Raw genomic sequence first — 19,204 nt, 5'->3', positions numbered from 1 at the left:
TTGTGGTTGCTATATTTCATTTGCATATACCCTCTGTTTTTAATTTTACTCAGAACAAAACTACTAGGTAATGACCTTTGCCATAGCCTTTAGAGTAGGCTGTCCCGCCTCAGGTCCTTACTCTGGACCCTAGGGCCCCTCTCATAAATGTCGAGGCTCCTTCTGCCTTCAGGCTTATGGATGGAATCTGGGTTGCCTGCTTTCCTTGGTTCAAAAGGACATTATGGAAAATCAGACATCTGCCTTTTAACAGCTTGCACCTCTCTACAGCCAAGGGGGATGACAGTAATCAGTAGCTCGGAGTTTCGTCTCACCTCTCCCCTTCTCTATCTCAACCCCTGGCCTCTACCAGAAAGGTGGGACTTTCTCCCAGAAAACAGATTTGTAGCACTACCCTAGGTCTGAACCTTTGTGAGGCTTGGCTGTTGATCTTGCCTTCTGAAGCATGATGTAAGACAGAATACTGACCTTTTCACATTAGCACATTAGCCTTTAGAGAGGATGACTGTCTCTTGGGAAAGATAAGGTAGTCCTGCGGACCAGCACCTAGACAGCGAAGGGCACCGTGCCATTGCTTCCTTTCCAAACGCATGTAAGCAAGGAGACACGTCCACAAACACAAGCACACACTGTGGGACTCTTCCCACGCAGATGGCCAGTGGCCCTCCAGACCCTCCACAATCTACAGTCATTTCTTATTGTCACCAAGAAACATCCCAACCCGGCCTGCCAGTATTTGGGTACCAACTCCCTGCAGAGATGCTGAGGGCTCCAGAAAGGGATTGCTACAGCTTTACACAGAGGGAGGTGCACATCAGGGACGCACCTGAAATTCAACTCTCCTCCCAAGGTACAGGTCCACAGCAGAAGCTCTGTGTGCTAAGTGCATCACACGCGGGGAGCTGAGCAACAAACCTCGAGGCCCAGCTAGCCTCTCACAGGGTCTCTCTAGCTCCCCAACAGCACACATTCTGGGTCAGCCTTTCGAGTCTGAGATCCACGGCCTATGTGTGCATGTTACAGAGGGATTTTTTTTTCCTAATATTTATTTATATATTTGGCTACACTGGGTCTTCGCTGTGGCATGTGGGACCTTTAGTTGCAGCATGTGAATGCCTGGTTGCGGCATGTGGGATCTACTTCCCTGACCAGGGATCGAATCCAGGCCCTCTGCATTGGGAGTGCAAAGTCTTAGCCATTGGACTACCAGAGAAGTCTAAGTCGCTCAGTCATGTCCGACTCTTTGTGACGCCATGGGCTATGAAATTCTCCACAGTGCATGGAATTCTCCAGGCCAGAATACTGGAGTGGTAGCCTTTCCCTTCTCAAGGAGATCTTCCCAATTCAGGGATCGAACCCAGGTCTCCTGCACTGCAGGTGGATTCTTCACCTGCTGAGCCACAAGGGAAGCCCAAGAATACTGGAGTGGGTAGCCTATCCCTTCTCCAGTGGACCTTCTCGATCTAAGAAACAAACCAGGATCTCCTGCATTGCAGGCGGATTCTTTACCAACTGAGCTATAAGGGACACCCAGAGGGCTCTTTTAACAGCAAGAAGCACCCCGCCTCTGCCACGATGTCGCTGCTGTCCTCTGTGCAGTGCTCTGCCTTTGCCTGTGGTCCCCCTGACCCCTGTCCCCAACTCACTGCTCCAGGCACTGCTGGGTAGCAACTGATCCCACTCCTGGCCATCCTGGGTTCTTGGTCCCCCTAGCTGTCACAGCCTGAACAAGAGGAGATGGCAGACTGAGCCAGGTGCTACCAGTAAAATCTACTGGATTTGGAGAAGGATTGGAGGAGGAATATGAAAGGGGGAAATTTTAATAACTCCCAGGTTTCTAGTATGGCAGGATGAGAGTGGTGGGGCTTGCGTGCAGGAGAATGGTGTGAGAGGTGGATCCTGAGCTCTGCTTTGGACATGCTGAATTTGAGGGGACCATCAAGCATTCCAGTGGTCCCGTTTAGGAAGCTACTGGATATATATTAAGAAGAGATCTCAGATGAGATCCCTAGGTTGTAAACATATAAAATGTGGGAATGACAACTTGTGAGCCATATGTAATATTAAATGGAAATATATTAATAGCATTACCTAAAATGAGATGAAGGGATTCAGCTAACTTCTTGGCATTAAAAAAGACCAGGGAGGATATAAACCTATGACATCTAACAGGAGACATACTACATGAGTCTAGCACACAGGGGGCAGGTAAGAACCCACCTGCAATGCAGGAGATGTAAGAGACACGGGTTTGACCCCTGGGTCGGGAAGATCCCCAGGAAGAGACAATGGCAACCGACTCCAGTATTCTTGCCTGGAGAATTTCATGGACAGAGGAGCCTGGTGGGCCACAGTCCATGGTGTTGCAAAGAGTCAGACACAGCTGAGCATCTGAGCCACAACAAGGCATTTGTAGAGAACAAGAGACAGTCAGTTCTGTAGGCAATTGCTGTCTGATGTCCTAAGCAGGTTTAATTTAAGCATAACCAGCAGGAGTGTGGCCAGACCAATTCAAGCCAGGCCTCAGTGTGCTTCCCAAACACCATCACTCACATGCTTGCCATGCACAGATGATACAACTCAGTCCCAGGCTGCAGAACCTCACAATTTCATTAAAAGAATGGCAGGCTTTACTATGGTAAACAGTATGAAGGTTCTTCAAAAAACTAAAAATAGAGTTGCCAAATGATCCGGAAATCCCACTCCTAGACATACACCCAGACAAAATTATAGATACACGCATCCCTATGTTCACAGCAGCACTGTTTACAATAGCCAAGACATGGACGCAATCTAAGTGACCGCCAGCAGACGAATGGTTAAAGGAGATGTGGTGCATATATACAATGGAATACTACTCAGCCATAAAAATTGCCATTTGCAGCAACACGAAGAGATCTAAGATTATCATACTGAGTGAAGTCACAAAAAGAAAGATAAATATCACGATATTGTTTATATTTGAAATATAAAAACACAACACAGGTGAACAGATCTATGAAACAGAAACAGAATCACGGACACAAAGAACAGACTGGTGGTTGCCGTGGGGGAGGGTGGGAGCGGTTATGGATTGGGAGTGTGGGATCAGCAGACACAAACGATTACATACAGAATGGACAAACAGCAAGGTCCTAGTGTACAGCACAGGGAACCACATTCAGTATCTAGTGATAAACTGTAATGTAAATATATGTACCTGAGTCACTGTTATATAGAAGAAATTAACACAGTATTATAACTTAACCATACTTTACTTAAAAACAAAAACAATGGTAAGCTTTCCACTGCACTAAAGGCAGAATGTGGAAACTGGTACAGTGGACATGGAAATAAAGCTGAGGTGGGATTGGGGAAAGGTGACAGGACTTTGTCGCTGGATGGCGGGGTGATCTCTACAGGAAGGACATGCACAGCAGGTGCTTCAGGTGCTGGGATCTGGTGAGCAAAGGCCTGGAGTGAGAAGGTGCAGGAGCCCCATGGAAAATGCCAAGGTGACTGTTTGGTGTAGGTACAGGAAGCCCAAAGGAATGGCAGATGAGGCTGGAAAATCACCCCGGGGCTGCTCATTCAAGGCCTGGAGTGTCTTGCCAAGAAAATGATCTTGTGATGAGACAGAGAGAGATCAACAGTTTTCAAAGGGAGGGAGACACATGCTGAGGACCACGGGCTACAACAGACGAATGGCACTTGCATTCAACCATGAGACAGAAGACGTGGCAAGAATACAAAGAACTGTACAGAAAAGGTTTTAATGACCCGGATAACCATGATGGGGTGGGCACTCACCTAGAGCGAGACATTCTGGAGCATGAAGTCAAGTGAGCCGTAGGAAGCCTTACTGCAAACAAAGCTAGTGGACGTGACAGAATTCAGATGAGCTGTTTCAAATCCTAAAAGATGATGCTGTGAAAGTGCTGCACTCAATATGCCAGAAAACTTGGAAAACTCAGCAGTGGCCACCACAGGACTGGAAAAGGTCAGTTTTCATTCCAATCCCAAAGAAAGGCAACACCAAAGACTGTTCAAACTACTGTATAATTGCACTCATTTCACATGCTAGCAAGGTAACGCTCAAAACTCTTCAAGCTAGGCTTCAACAGTATGTGAACCAAGAACTTCCAGATGTACAAGTTGCTTTTAGAAAAGGCAAAGGAACCAGAGATCAAACTGCCAACATATGCTAGATCATAGAAAAACTCAAAATATACAATTCCAGAAAAATAAATGACCCAATCAAAAATGGGCCATAGAACTAAACAGACATTTCTTCAAAGAAGAAAAAGCAAGGGAATTTTAAAAAAAGACATCTACCTCTTGTTCATTGACTATACTAAAGCCTTCGACTGGCTGGATCATAACAATCTGTGGAAAATTCTTAAAGAGATGGGAATTTACCAGACCACCTTACCTATCTCCAGGACACAAGCATATGCAGGACAAGAAGTAACAATTAGAACTGGACATGGAACAATGGACTGGTTCAAAACTGGGAAAGAAGTACATCAGGCTATATAATATAGTCACTCTGCTTATTTAACTTTTATGCAGAATACATTATGCAAAATGTTGGGCGGGACGAATCCTAAGCTGGAATCAAGAATGCTGGGAGAAATATTAACAACCTCAGATATGCAGATACCACTCTAACGGCAGAAAGCAAAGAGGAACTAAAGAGCCTCTTGATGAGGGTGAAAGAGGAGAGTGAAAAGCTGGCTTAAAACTCAACACTAAAAAAGCTAAGATCATGGCATCCAGTCCCATCATTTCTTGACAAATAGATGGGGGAAAAGTGGAAGCAGTGACAAATCTTATTTTCTTGAGTTTTCAAAATCATCGCAGACAGTGACTGCAGCCACAGAATTAAAAGATGCTTGGTCCTTGGAAGAAAAGCTCTGACAAACCTAGATAGCATATTAAAAAGAAGAGACATCACTTTGCCAACAAAAATTCATTTAGTCAAGGCAATAGGTTTTTCCAGAAGTCATGTGCAAATGTGAGAGCTGAACCATAAAGAAGGCAGAGCACTGAAGAACTGAAGCTTTTGAATTGTGGTGCTGGAGAAGACTTTTGAGACGCCCTTGGACAGCAAAGATATCAAACCATTTAATCCTAAAGGAAATCAACCTTAAATAGTCATTGGAAGGACTGATGCTGAAGCTAAAGCTCCAACACTTTGGCCACCTAATGCAAAGAGCTGACTCACTGGAAAAGACCCTGATACTGGGAAAGATTGAGGACAGGAGGAGAAGGGGGTGACAGAGGATAAGATGGTTGGATGGCATCACCGACTCAATAGACATGAGTTTGAGCAAACTCCAGGAGATAATGAAGGACAGAGAAACCTGGCATGCTGTAGTTCATGTGGCTGCAAAGAGTTGGACACGACTTAGTGACTCAACAACAACCAGACAGAGGCAAGCTCATGGGGAAAACAGCAGGGAGAAAGCCGTGGAGGAGTCGAACTGGTAACTTCAAGAGATACTGAAATAGAGGGACTTCCCTGGTGATCCAGTGGTTAAGACTCCATGCTTCCAATGCAGAGGGCACGGGTTTGATTCCTGGTCTGGAAACTAAGATCCCACAAGTGGCACAGAATGAACAAAAATAAATAAAAATGACTTTCTTAAAGAGAGAGAGATACTGAAATAGGGTAAAGCCCCCATCCCAACAGCCTTCACTTGAGTGTGAGATGAAGGAGGGCTTGGGGGCCACATCTCAGTCTTTGGGCAACACTGACACATCTACTAATGGAAAGCAGTTTAACCACCCTCCTCTCAAGTAATGCGTGAAGTTCCTCCCATCACTCCAGAAATGACAGACAAGGGCCAGATTGGGAAGTCAGGTGACCTGGATTCTGGTACTGAATATTTTCCTTCCTTAACCCCCAAACTTGGTGAGCTCCCTGCCCCTCTTTTTACTCCGCAGGACCCTGGACACGGTTCAAAGGGATGATTTGCTCCACTATCTGCATGTTGATGGTCTTACCAAAATGAACCTCCCTGACACTCAACAACCTTCCTCTCTTGATGCCTGTGCCAAGATCACAGGGGCCAAGCCCTGGGCTAGGCTCACAAATGCAAAATAAAACCATACATTAATACCTCATAAGCCTGCTAGGAGTTGGTCTACTCCATAAATACAAACTGAGTGCCTTCCCTAGTGTTGGGACACAGACATGAGAACATCACAGCCCCCACGAACCCTCTGTAAACAGGAAGGGCAGCTGAGTGTCTTCCTTCTTGTTGCTATTAATAACACAGCAACCAATCATGGCTTACTTTCCCTGGGCCAAGCATACGTACTTTCAGTTTAGTTTAGTCGCTCAGTCATGTCCGACTCTTTGTGACCCCATGGGCTGCAGCATGCCAGGCCTCCCTGTCCATCACCAACTCCCAGAGCTTGCTCAAACTCATGTCCATCAAGTTGGTGATACCATTCAACCATCTCATCCTCTGTTGTCCCCTTCTCCTCTTCAGTCTTTCCCAGCATCAGGGTCTTTTCCAATGAATCAGTTCTTCACATCAGGTGGCCAAAGTATTGGAGTTTCAGCTTCAGCATCAGTCCTTTCAATGAATATTCAGGACTGATTTCCTTTAGGATGGACTGGTTGGATCTCCTCGCAGTCCAAGGGACTCTCAAGTGTCATCTTCAACACCACAGTTCAAACGCATCAATCTCTGGTGCTCAACTTCTTTATAGTCCAACTCTCACATCCATACATGACTACTGGAAAAACCATAGCTTTGACTAGATGGACCTTTGTCGGCAAAGTAACATCTCTGCTTTTTAATATGCTGTCTAGGTTGGGCATAGCTTTTCTTCCAAGGAGCAAGTGTCTTTTAATTTCATGGCTGCAGTCACCATCTGCAGTGAATTTGGAGCCCAAGAAAAAAAAGTCTCTATTACCATTGTTTCCCTGCCTATTTGCCATGAAGTGAGGGGACTAGATACCATGATCTTAGTTTTTTGAATGTTGAGTTTTAAGCCAACTTTTTCACTCTCCTCTTTCACTTTCATCAAGAGGCTCTTTAGTTCTGCTTCACGTTCTGCCTTAAGGGTGGTGTCATCTGCGTATCTGAGGTTATTGATATTTCTCCTCACAATAAATATGTCCTTTATACTTATATATCTTGTGTTCTCTCATTTAAGTCCCTTGCTGAGTGGTTGGCATCATGTCTGCTTTATAGATGAGGAAACTGACACTCAGACAGGTGAAATAACATGCCCCACATCTCACAGGTGAAAGTGGTGTGGCTGGGATCTGAATCCAAGGTATTCTCACCTGCAAAGCCCATGGGAACGCCCCCACCCCAGTGAGCTGAGCACACATATTTGTCTCTGCTTCTGTATCTTTGGCATAGGATTCCTCAAGGCAAGTTGGGGGCAGAGTCTGGACTCCTAAGAGACATTCTGACACCGCCCTCCCAACTCCTCACCTCGCCGGTACACATGCCTATGTCGTATCCTTCTCCTCCCTGAAAAGGAGACAGGTGCCTCAAAATCTAAACAGTGTTATCATTTTAAACACTGACAACAGTCAAGTTCTAGTTTTAAGAGGTTAGTGTTAAGAGTAGAAACGGGTTTTGAATGCAGAAGAATCCCAGGTGTGGAAGCGGTGACTTATGCTTCGAAAGAACCTACAGCTCAGTGTCTTCCTCCTTATTGCTATTAATAACACAGCGACCGATCATGGATTACTTTCCCTGGGCCAAGTATACGTACTTTCAGTTCAGTTTAGTCGCTCAGTCATGTCTGACTCTTTGTGATGTAGGAGGATGTATCTTTCTTTGATGCCAACTCCATTTCTTTACCCAATTCTTTCCCTAATTCAATTTCAAGGAGTCTACCGCTTTCAGACAGATACCAGGTATCATGGAGATCAAAGTCGGTCGTCAAGGTCAAAAGCAATATGTGGCAGCTATTACAGGGAAAGATTTAGAACAATGACAGCAATAAAACATAAACTGGTGCTAAAAAAAAACAAACAAACAAACCAGTGATGTATTGGTATACTAGCAAATTAAAAAAAGAAAATTAGAAAATAATTTGCATTAAGGAGTTTTAAACACCCTTGAATGTCTACCTGATGACTTGAAATAAGCGATTTCTATTGTTCTAGAATTAAAAAAAATTTTTTTAAATGTCTGTTCCTTTTTATCCACAATCTCTTACAGATTGATACCATCAAAGTATCCTCTAAGAGACATCTACACCTTGAAGAATTACATAAAGCTACCACTGTGGAAACTGAAACAAGAAATGATGTTCTCTGATGAGACACTCATTAGAACAAAGAGGGGAAACTAAGAGAAATCCATAGTTCAGGATTCCATGAGTACTTAGCCAAGCTTTACTGTTCATTTAGAGCAATTACAGATGAGCAAATAAAAACAAGAAGGTAGTTCAAAGGCCAGTTTCATCTATGGGCTTTACAAGTTTGGGTTAAAACTTATGGACTATCATCTTTGCTGAGGGGCTCTTGGAATTACTTATTAAGCCACATGAAACAAGCTAAATACTTCAGCAGCTTCACTGTGGACAAAAGATGCCATTTACCATATGATGAATAAGAGAGACTAAACCAGGGCTGAGGGACTCATTCTTGGCTCTTGCTCCTATGACTCTCAGCAAGGTATCAGGACGGTCTGCTTCCAACGTTAGCTTCTGCATCTATCCAGGCCGGTATGCTACCAGTGGCACACAGCACTTGCGGCTTAACTGGGACTCCAAATACAACAGTGAATTCCTATTGGCTGTGCCCTAACATGTGACCTACATATCAGCTGACTCAGCTGGTTAGAGAAAACATGAGAGGAGACAGGCATGTGGTGAGAGCTAACCCTTGGCCCAGGAAGTACGTGATGAACTCATATGCCCTTCCTGTCTCAGACCACAAAGCCAGGTTACAGTCTAGGGCAACCTGACTTTTCCATGGCCACTAAATACACACCTCTAGTCCTCAAAAGCATCCTGCAATTTCACATTATTGCTCATAAAAGAAAGCAAGTGCGAGGTATATGCATGCACACGTGTGTGTATCTATGCACCTATATGCATATTACATGTGTGTGCATGCCTGATAACTCAATCCATTACTCCTCACTAGCTAACTCATACTGCTGGAGGTGGTGGGAGCACCACCTCCGGACAGTGAAGACTGCATAGTGTGTGGCCAACCCCACAGTGAGAATGACCTCTTGAGTTGCTGGCAGCTCCCTAGTAAGTCCTCACTAAGCCTTTGGCCCCTCTTGCTTTCTTTTCATATCCAAATTAGCTGTCTGACATTGGTCACCCAAAGATGACTGTCAAATCATATGCTCTTTCTCAAACCGAAAAGACACATTAGAGGACAATGAGGGAAAAGAGAATGATGAGAATGTGGGACGTGGTGCAGGGTTGTTGGAAAGGCAGGGGAAGGGGTCCTCTACCTGCAGAGCCAGCCGCACAACCCCAGAGGTGTAGGTCAGCATGCTGTGCAGAATGTCCAGCAGGGAGAACAGCAAGGCGGCTGCAGTCTCGTTGTTGCTTTTGTTGTCCACATCCAAACACAGTGTGGCAGTTTCAGTGAACAGGTTGCAGACATGACGGACCAGTCCTGAGTGTAAAATAGGAGAAGGGCAAAACCGTCATCACAGAACATAAGAATAATGTGTCACATGTAGCCAACAGAACAGGCACATGTGTTCTACGTTCTGTAAACTCTGAACAGTCCTTCAACGTACGTGGGAAAGGTTTTGAAAACGCAGGTCCCCCGCCCCCACATCCAGAGAGACTGCCTAGGAGCCTGAGGTTGAGGCCTAGAAATATACTTGCTAAAAAGCACCCCAGGTGATTCTGATGGGAGGGTTCCCCAAATTACACTTTGAAAAACACTACCCTACATGGACAGGTTTCACAGGGACAGAAGAGTCGCTGACACTGGAAGAAAATGTGTTGGGTGTGAACAATCCTGTCCCCAGGTTCTGTTTAAAGGCACAGTTCTTCATGGGATGGCTCGGTGACCACAGGTGAATCCAAGGATCTATCAGGATTGACAAGTAACTAGGTCACCTCAAGAAGATAAAGAAGTGCTTTTTTCCACATGCATTCTAAAAATTATGAAATGTAACATAATGATTTCAAGCAACGTCAAGTTGAGAAATTGCCAGGTTCTATCATTTTGTCTCTGCAAACTTCATATTTACTGTGTGGTTGGTCTTCATCAACTTTTAGTTTGATGTACTTGTTACAACAAATACATTTAAGCTGGTGTTCTGTATTGTTTTTGTTTTGTAAAATTACACTTTGAATTCCCCAAATGATTCAGATGCAAAAGTGATGAAAAGACAACATGAAATGTCATAAATCAAAATGGTGAGGGGGTCCTTCAGTCTGAAGAGATCATCATCGTCTGAATGTTCTAGAAAAAGTGAATCTTCAAATATAGCTATTTTATACAAGCAAACTGGGAAAAAAACAGGGTAAGGAAATATGACATGTGTTGTAAGCTGGACCTGCAATCCATTTATTTATTGGACCTGCAATCCATTTGTCCCTACTTTTCAGATGATCAACTGGATGGAAGCTCTGCCAAGCACAGCCATCCAAGCTCTGCTATCTTTCCCAAACATTGCACACTGTCATTTCCAGTAAACCAATCTGGTTTTCCTAGACAAGTGCAAAGTAATTAGACTACAAAGCAATTAATTCTGTCACTAAAGGCAGAGAGAAACCAAAATTACAGGGCATCAATCAAGGTTGTACTCCTTGTGGTGAAAACTGGCACAGTCACAAGTTAAAAATAAATATATTTGAAGGGAAAGGAATCTGCTAATGAATTAATAGCAAAATTTCTCTATTGAAAGACAAGGTTTGATAGTACAAGTCATCAAGGACACGTGGTAAAGAAGAGTAATTGTTAAGATATGTGCATCACACTGGCAGGCATTCTCCTGTAAGTTACAAGGCATCGCTCAAGGGCAGGCTATGAATCAGCTCTTGGCGTTTGTGAGCTGCAGGGAGAGTAGAAGGGCTTTAAAAAGAGGTTGCTGGGGTGGGGTAGGGAGAAAGACTGTGGGGAAGGGATAGTTTGGGAGTTTGGGATGGACATGTACATGCTCCTATATTTAAAATGGATAACCAAGGAGGACCTACAGTGTACCACAGGGAGCTCGGCTCAGTGTTATGTGGCAGCCTGGATGGGAGCAGGGTTTCGGGGGAGAATGGATACATGGATAAGTATGGCTGAGTCCCTTCACTGTTCACCAGAAACCATCACACCATTGTTTGTTAATGGGAGTACTCAGAGAGTAGTATTCCGTAAACACATGCTGCAGGAGAAGATGTCTTCCTTTGTGGAGTTCACGATCACTTTGTGACGCAGCGTGCTGATGATCAGAGGAGCAGGGGACCCAGTGATGTGAACAGCAGAGAAGGACACAGCCCGTCGGAAGGAGGCACTGACCGCTGGATACCCATCAGCGTGCTGCTTGACTCAGACTAAACAGGTGATAAACAGCTGTGCTCTTCCTGAGTTTCATTCCGTCTTCAAGGAAGGAGCGCAAACCATGAATCCAATCAAATCCCTACTGGGCTGGACTCCCCAGCTTGTTGTGTGAAGGAAAAAAGGTGGCAACAGACACCAAGCTCTGACTACAGACACAGAAGTCACCTCTTGTCATGGAAGGTGCTCATATGAGATTAGAAATGAAGTATGACCTGAATATTTCTTCACAACCGTGATAATGCCAGCAAAGCCCATTGATATGATGTAAGAGGCCTCTCTCAGTCAGTGCTCTTCACAGAACTCTCACTGAAGATGAAAACACACATTTTTCTTGTTTAAACTATTATGAAAACAAGGAAAGCCATGAGAAATTTTAGCAAAATGAATCCTTATCACCTTCTGCAATAATTATCAACAGTTTGCCATTCATTGTCTTAAGTCTCCTTCAACCTCTAACAGTCCTTTCCCCACCTTTTTCATGCCATTTATTTGTTGGAGAAATGAGGATATTTCCCTACAGATGTTCTTGTAGTGCTGCTCCCGTAACCGTGCATTTCCTGTAAACTGGTAATTACACCCAGAGACTAGACTTACTTCCGTTTTGATTATTTTGGCAATAATACTTGGAACTGGGCATTCTGTATTCCCTGTAGCATTCTAGCTGGAGGGATACACTGTCTGTCTGTCCTACCCTTCAGTTCAGTTCAGTCGCTCAGTCGTGTCCGACTCTTTGCGACCCCACCAATTGCAGCATGCCAGGCCTCCCTGTCCATCACCAACTCCCGGAGTTCACTCAGACTCATGTCCATCGAGTCAGTGATGCCATCCAGCCATCTCATCCTCGGTCGTCCCCTTCTCCTCCTGCCCCCAATCCCTCCCAGCATCAGAGTCTTTTCCAATGAGTCAACCCTTCGCATGACGTGGCCAAAGTACTGGAGTTTCAGCTTCAGCATCATTCCTTCCAAAGAAATCCCAGGACTGATCTCCTCTAGAATGGACTGGTTGGATCTCTTTGCAGTCCAAGGGACTCTCAAGAGTCTTCTCCAACACCACACTTCAAAAGCATCAATTCTTCAACACTCAGCTTTCTTCACAGTCCAACTCTCACATCCATACATGACTACTGGAAAAACCATAGTCTTGACTAGACGGACCTTTGTTGGCAGAGTAATGTCTCTGCTTCTGAATATGCTATCTAGGTTGGTCATAACTTTTCTTCCAAGGAGTAAGCGTCTTTTAATTTCATGGCTGCAGTCACCATCTGCAGTGATTTTGGAGCCCCAAAAAATAAAGTCTGACATTGTTTCCACTGTTTCCCCATCTATTTCCCATGAAGTGATCGGACCAGATGCCATGATCTTTGTTTTCTGAATGTTGAGCTTTAAGCCAACTTTTTCGCTCTCCTCTTTCACTTTCATCAAGAGGCTTTTTAGTTCCTCTTCACTTTCTGCCATAAGGGCAGTGTCATCTGCATATCTGAGGTTATTGATATTTCTCCCGGCAACCTTGATCCCAGCTTATGTTTCTTCCAGCCCAGCATTTCTCATGATGTACTCTGCATATAAGTTAAATAAGCAGGGTGACTGTATACAGCCTTGACATACTCCTTTTCCTATTTGGAACCAGTCTGTTGTTCCATGTCCAGTTCTAACTGTTGCTTCCTGACCTGCATATAGGTTTCTCAAGAGGCAGGTCAGGTGGTCTGGTATTCCCATCTCTTTCAGAATTTTCCACAGTTTATTGTGATCCACACAGTCAAAGGCTTTGGCATAGTCAATAAAGCAGAAATAGATGTGTTTCTGGAACTCTCTTGCTTTTTTGATGATCCAGCAGATGTTGGCAATTTGATCTCTGGTTCCTCTGCCTTTTCTAAAACCAGCTTGAACATCAGGGAGTTCACGGTTCATGTATTGCTGAAGCCTGGCTTGGAGAATTTTGAGCATTACTTTACTAGCGTGTGAGATGACTGCAATTGTGCAGTAGTTTGAGCATTCTTTGGCATTGCCTTTCTTTGGGATTGGAATGAAAACTGACCTTTTCCAGTCCTGTGGCCACTGCTGAGTTTTCCAAATTTGCTGGCATATTGAGTACAGCACTTTGACAGCATCATCTTTCAGGATTTGAAATAGCTCAACTGGAATTCCACCCTTAATGATATTAAAATTGACCTATGGGCTCAGGGATTGTTAGCCCAACCTATCCAGTATAAACTTCCCCATCAAACCTTATCTACTAATGTCCACTGTCCAGTCGCATTATTTCATTAGACATGGCAATACAGAATTTTCAAATTCTATCAGTCCTTCTGTATTTTTTGAGCTGGTTTTCTTCTGTAAAGAACTTTGTCAACTGATTTGGATATCATAAAATGTGGTTTGTACAGGAAGGGCAAGGTAGATGCTTGATAAATGTTTCTTTGTTATCATCTGCCTGTTTCCAGAAGTGATTTTGGAGTGTTTGGAGGTCCCAAATGTGAGCCAAGTGGCTAGAGATTACTGAAGCCACTAATCAGTTCACTATGGAGCATATTTGTGAATGTAATAGATTTTTAAATAACATATCTTATGAATATTAATTGATTTCAATCATTATTCTTTTATGGTAAACTTTTTCCATCTTTGGTCACTGAGAGCCCTTTTAAAGTGTCCTACCTTCTGCTAAGATACTATGTCCCAAGTTCACCTTATGAAATACTGCCTAAGACTAGGCATTAGCTGCTTCTCCAAGGAAACCTGGTTTCTTTTAATGAGAAAGATATTCAGAGACCATGGTCTGAGCATGAGAAACACTCATTGCTACTGGGCCACTGATTAAGTAGACAGCGATAAGTATACAACTTTTAGACAGAGAAAAAATTAATGAGTTCATGCAGATATTTCCACTTTCAGATTCCAGAAATAGACTCTCATCTATGAGGTTAAATGATTTTCAACAAGGGAATTCTTTAGAAAAATGAAATTATTTTCAATGAATGAGAATAGAAAAACTGATTATCTGTTTGAGAGGAAAAAAAGGTGCTTGACCACTATCTCACATAATATTCAAAAATTAATCTCAGGCAAACCTCAAATCTAAACATAAAAGCTAAAATTATAAAAGTTTCAGAAGAAAATGTAAGAGAAGATCTTCAGAACTAAGAGGTAGGCAAGAGTTTTCAGGGCTCAAAAAGTCCCTTCATCATTGGAAAGTGGATAAATTACACTGCGTCAAAAATTAAAACTTGTGCAAGTTAAGAGACACTATTAAGAAATGCATGCTAAGTCGCTTCAGTTGTGTCCAACTCTTGGCAATGCTATGGACCTTAGCCCACCAGGCTCCTCTGTCCATAAGATCCTCTACACAAGACTACTGGAGTGGGTTGCCATGCCCTCCTCCAGGGGATCTTCCCAACTCAGGGATGAAACCTGCATTTTCTGTCTTCTGAATTGGGAGGGGGGTTTTTTTACCACTAGAGTTAAGAAAAAGACAGGCCAAAGACTAAGAGAAAAATTTATAAATTACACATCTAAGAACTTATATTCAGAACATACAAACAATTCCTAAACTCAACAATAACAAACTGAAATATCCAATTTTTAAAATGGGTAATATCTTTGAACACTTAGTTTACAAAAGATAACATCAAAAAGCACATGAAAAGTGTTCAACACCGTTAGTCATCTGGAGAATGAAAATGAAAGTCACAGTGAGATACCACCACACAGAAATAATCAGAATTTAAAAAAAAAAAAAAAACCCCAACAACACCAAATGGTGGTGCGAATGCAGAATGACCAGAACTCACAGGCATGGCTAATGGGAAACAGTTGACAGTTTAAAAAAAAAAAAAATTTTTTTTTTTTTTTTACCATATTATCTAGCAATTCTACTCTTAGGGGTTTATCCAAGTAAAATGAAAACATATATTCACAAAAAAGACTTATTAGACCTGTAGTCAAAATAGCCCCACATTGGAAATAGCCCAGCTGTCCACCAACAGGAGAACAGATAAACAAACAGAGATCCATTCATACAACGGAGAACTCCTCAGCAATACAAAGGAATGAGCCATTGAATCCCACAACATGGCTGAATCTCAAAAAACAAATGGGGCCAAGAGACAGACACCAGAAAAAATGAGGTGTATAAATTCAGTTGTAAGAATATGTTTCAAAAAAAACTCATCTATATTGATTGAAAAGAGAATAGTAGTTGCTTCTGAGGGAGGGGCAGGACAGAACTTTCTAAGGTGACAGAAATGTTCTGTACTTTAATGACGTGTTGGTTACAGAAATGTATGCGTTTCTCAGAAATGCATATATATGATATAGATAATATATAAGGTATAAATATAAGGTGTTTGTTTCACTGTATATAAATCATATAGCATAATGAAGTCGCTTAGTCGTGTCCGACTCTTTATGACCCCGTGGACTGTAGCCTACCAGGCTCCTCTGTCCATGGGATTTTCCAGGCTATAGTCCTGGAGTGGATTGCCATTTCCTTCTCCAGGGGATCTTCCCAACCCAGGGATTGAATCCTGGTCTCCTGCAATGTAGACAGACGCGTTACCGTCTGCGCCACTAGGGAATTCCCTGAACGTTTTTAAAATCTATTTTGAATTGGAGGATAATTGCCTGTATTGGTTTCTGCTGCGCAACAATGTGAGTCAGCTTTAAGTATACATGTATCCCTTCTGTCTTGAGCCTCCCTCTCCCCACGCACATCCCACCCCTCTGGGCCATCACAGAGCACTGGCCTGAGCTGCTGGTGCTCTACAGCAGCTCCCCCTAGCTGTCTCCTTTACACATGGTGGTGTGTGCATACATCAATCTACTCTCTTAGTTCAGCCTCTTCTCTTTCCCCTGCTATGTCCACAAGTCCATTCTCACATCTGTGTTTCTATTCCTACCCCACAAAAGGTTCATCAATACCACATTTCTAGATCCATATATGTGCATGGGCTTCCCTCCCTGGTGGCTCTGATTGTAAGGAATCCGCCTGCAATGCGGGAGACCTGGGTGTGATCCCTGGATTGGGAAGATCCCCTGGAGAAGGGCCTGGCACCCCACTCCAGTACTCTTGCCTGGAGAATCCCCATGGACAGGGGAGCCGGACAGGCTACAGACCACTAGGTTGCAAAGAGTCAGACACGACTGAGCGGCAAAGCACACGTATATGTGCATTGATACACAATATCTGTTTTTCTCTTTTTGACTTGCTTCACTCTGTGTAACAGGCTCTTGGTTAAAACAGCTAAAAATAAAATTGATTGGGATAGACTGGGCAGGGTGGAGGAAGTCAAGGGAAGCAGGGGGTGTGGCCTCCACCAGGATGAGAGCAGTGTTTAACTGAGCATGGGCTTTCTGCCTGGCAATGGACCTCTATCGGGCTTTTTACATGTCATATTTCATCTGAATTCTCTAACAGCTCCAGGAGAGCTTATTATCCAGATGCTGTTGTCTCCACTTTGTATAAGGAAAAACAAAACCTCACAGCATTTAAGTAACCAGCTCAAGGTCACCAAGTAAACAGAAATCATCAAGTGATCTGGACCTGAATATGTTATAACCCTTGAGGTCCACAGACTTTTATAAATACCATGGAGCCTCTGGGAGCAGCCAGTGGGGAACTGAGACCAGAAAGTCACAGAGGAGGCCTTTGCAATTTGGCCATGACCAAGTGCTGGTGTGGTGGGAAACAAGGAGGAGGAGGAAATGTGACTTAACAAGTGTGATTTGTGACTTTGTGACAACAGTGAGGTGCCGCCAAAAAGCCCTGGAAAGAGAAAAACCAGACTCTCACTGGAAAAAAGTGAGCAAGCGAGTTTTCTAGGAACAATAGGTTAGTTTTCAAGATATACTGAGTTTCGTCCAGATGCGAGAGTCCAAACGTAGTTGGAAATGAAAGCATAGAAACCGGGTAGCAGTCAGACTGGATAAAGAGAGGTGGAAGATGACTGGGGAGGGTGGGAAAGTTCCCAAGGGCGAGTAGACCCTAGACAGGGAAGGGATTTATAGGAGAAATGGAGGCAAAGGTGCCAACTAAGAGAAAAAGAACCATGATAACATAATGGCACAGGTATCAATGAATGAGTAGAATTAATCAGAAAAAATAGTGTCAAGGGTGTAGAGATGACACAGGTTGAAGCCTGAGAAAAGTTCACCGATTGGCTCACTTCCAGGTCCCTGATGACTCGCTGGTAAAGTCCATAGTGTCCTATGCCCTGAAGTCAGACTGCAAGTTGCCAATGCTTCCGTGTTACATCTCCCCACATACCACATAGGTTTTGACATTTTGCTTCCATGCTATCCAGAATTTCCCCATAGAAGGAGTTAGGAAATAGAGTTTCTTGGAAGGAAGGGGAGTGTAGACTGGCATTTGCATAAAGCTGACCACACCAGTTGCCCAGCCACTGCGGGGGCCAAGGAGGGAGCCCCTGAGTCCCCTCACCTGACCCACAGGACCCAAGGATAAGACTGTTAGTACAGGCAGAGTGCTGTGAACAACCTCACACAGGACACATTTTCCTAAAGTGAAGGACTATATCTAAGGAGGTGGTCAAGGGAAGGAAAGGAAGCGGACATTCCCTGTGTCTCCACTTTCCTTCTCCCCAGTCAAGAGAAAGACCCCTACCTCCAAAGAGATGCAACGAAGTCCCAGGACACTGCCAGAGTTGTGTTCTCCAGAGTGAGGTGGGAACCACCATCAGCAGGCACACGGGTTTGACTCTTGTCTACCTCCCTCTGCCCCAAGAAGGCCGAGGACAGGCCTGAGCCCCTGGGAGTGGCCTAGCCATGCCTTTTGTTGTTGTCTTGGGAGAGGGTTTCCTCTCCTTTTCACTCAGGCCCCAGACAGAGTTACACTTATGACAAACCTAGACAGCATATTAAAAAGGAGAGACATCACTTTGCTGACAAAGGTCCATATAGTCAAAGCTATGATTTTTCCAGTAGTTATATAAGGATGTGAGAGTTGGACCATAAAGAAGGCTGAGCACCAATGAATTGATGCTTTCCAATTGTGGTGCTGGTGAAGACTCTTGAGAGTTCCTTGAACTGCAAGATCAAACCAATCAATCCTAAAAGAAATCAATCCTGAAAATTCATTGGAGGGACTGATGCTGAAGCTGAAGCTTCAGTACTCTGGCCAACTGATGCAAAGAACTGACTCATTGGAAAAGACCCTGATGCTGGGAAAGACAAGGCAAGAGGAGAAAGAGGCAGCAGAGGATGAGAAGGTTGGATGGCATCATTGACTCAATGGACATGAGTCTGAGTAAACTCTGGCAGACAGATGGACAGGGAAGCCAGGCATGCTGCAGTCCATGGGGTTGCAAAGACCTGGACATGACCTAGCGACTAAACAAGAATGACCACCACCTCTGGCTTAGGTCAGCTCTGCTTCAGACCTCCTGGGGCAAATGCACAGCCCCTGCTGTATCCCCTATCATCCCCCTCAGGCTAGACGGCTTCCATCCCCATGCAAGGAAGAGAAGGTACTCCTGAACGAAGGGGTTAAGATCCACGTGAAATTTCAACACAGAGGCAAATATACAGGGAAAGCCACAGTCAACTCTGTTTCTCGCAGACAACTCTGTTTCTTGCAGTCAGCTCTGTTTCTCGAGCCCCAGCTGGACCTAGTATAGGAGGTGGGGCTAAGAGCAAGGTTTCTGTGCCTTGCCTGCCTATCACCTCCCTTAGAGATCCTGTACAAAGACACTTAGGATAGCGTTCT

The 19,204-nt window shown here is 44.0% G+C and overlaps 1 protein-coding gene across 4 annotated transcripts in view; it reads right to left on the bottom strand.

Moving 5' to 3' along the window:
- ULK4 (unc-51 like kinase 4) overlaps nucleotides 1-19,204 on the bottom strand; it is a 492,418-nt gene that overhangs the window by 153,667 nt on the left and 319,547 nt on the right. For all 4 annotated transcript variants that reach the window (XM_040246041.1, XM_040246038.1, XM_040246040.1 and 1 more), the window contains one exon: nucleotides 9,432-9,598. In XM_040246041.1, the coding sequence (XP_040101975.1) occupies nucleotides 9,432-9,598 (167 nt within the window). The remainder of the gene's footprint in view (nucleotides 1-9,431; nucleotides 9,599-19,204) is intronic.

Source organism: Oryx dammah, unplaced genomic scaffold, assembly GCF_014754425.2.
Source record: "Oryx dammah isolate SB20612 unplaced genomic scaffold, SCBI_Odam_1.1 HiC_scaffold_9, whole genome shotgun sequence".
NCBI classification, from domain to species: domain Eukaryota; kingdom Metazoa; phylum Chordata; class Mammalia; order Artiodactyla; family Bovidae; genus Oryx; species Oryx dammah.
This window is presented reverse-complemented; position numbering and strand designations above follow the sequence as displayed.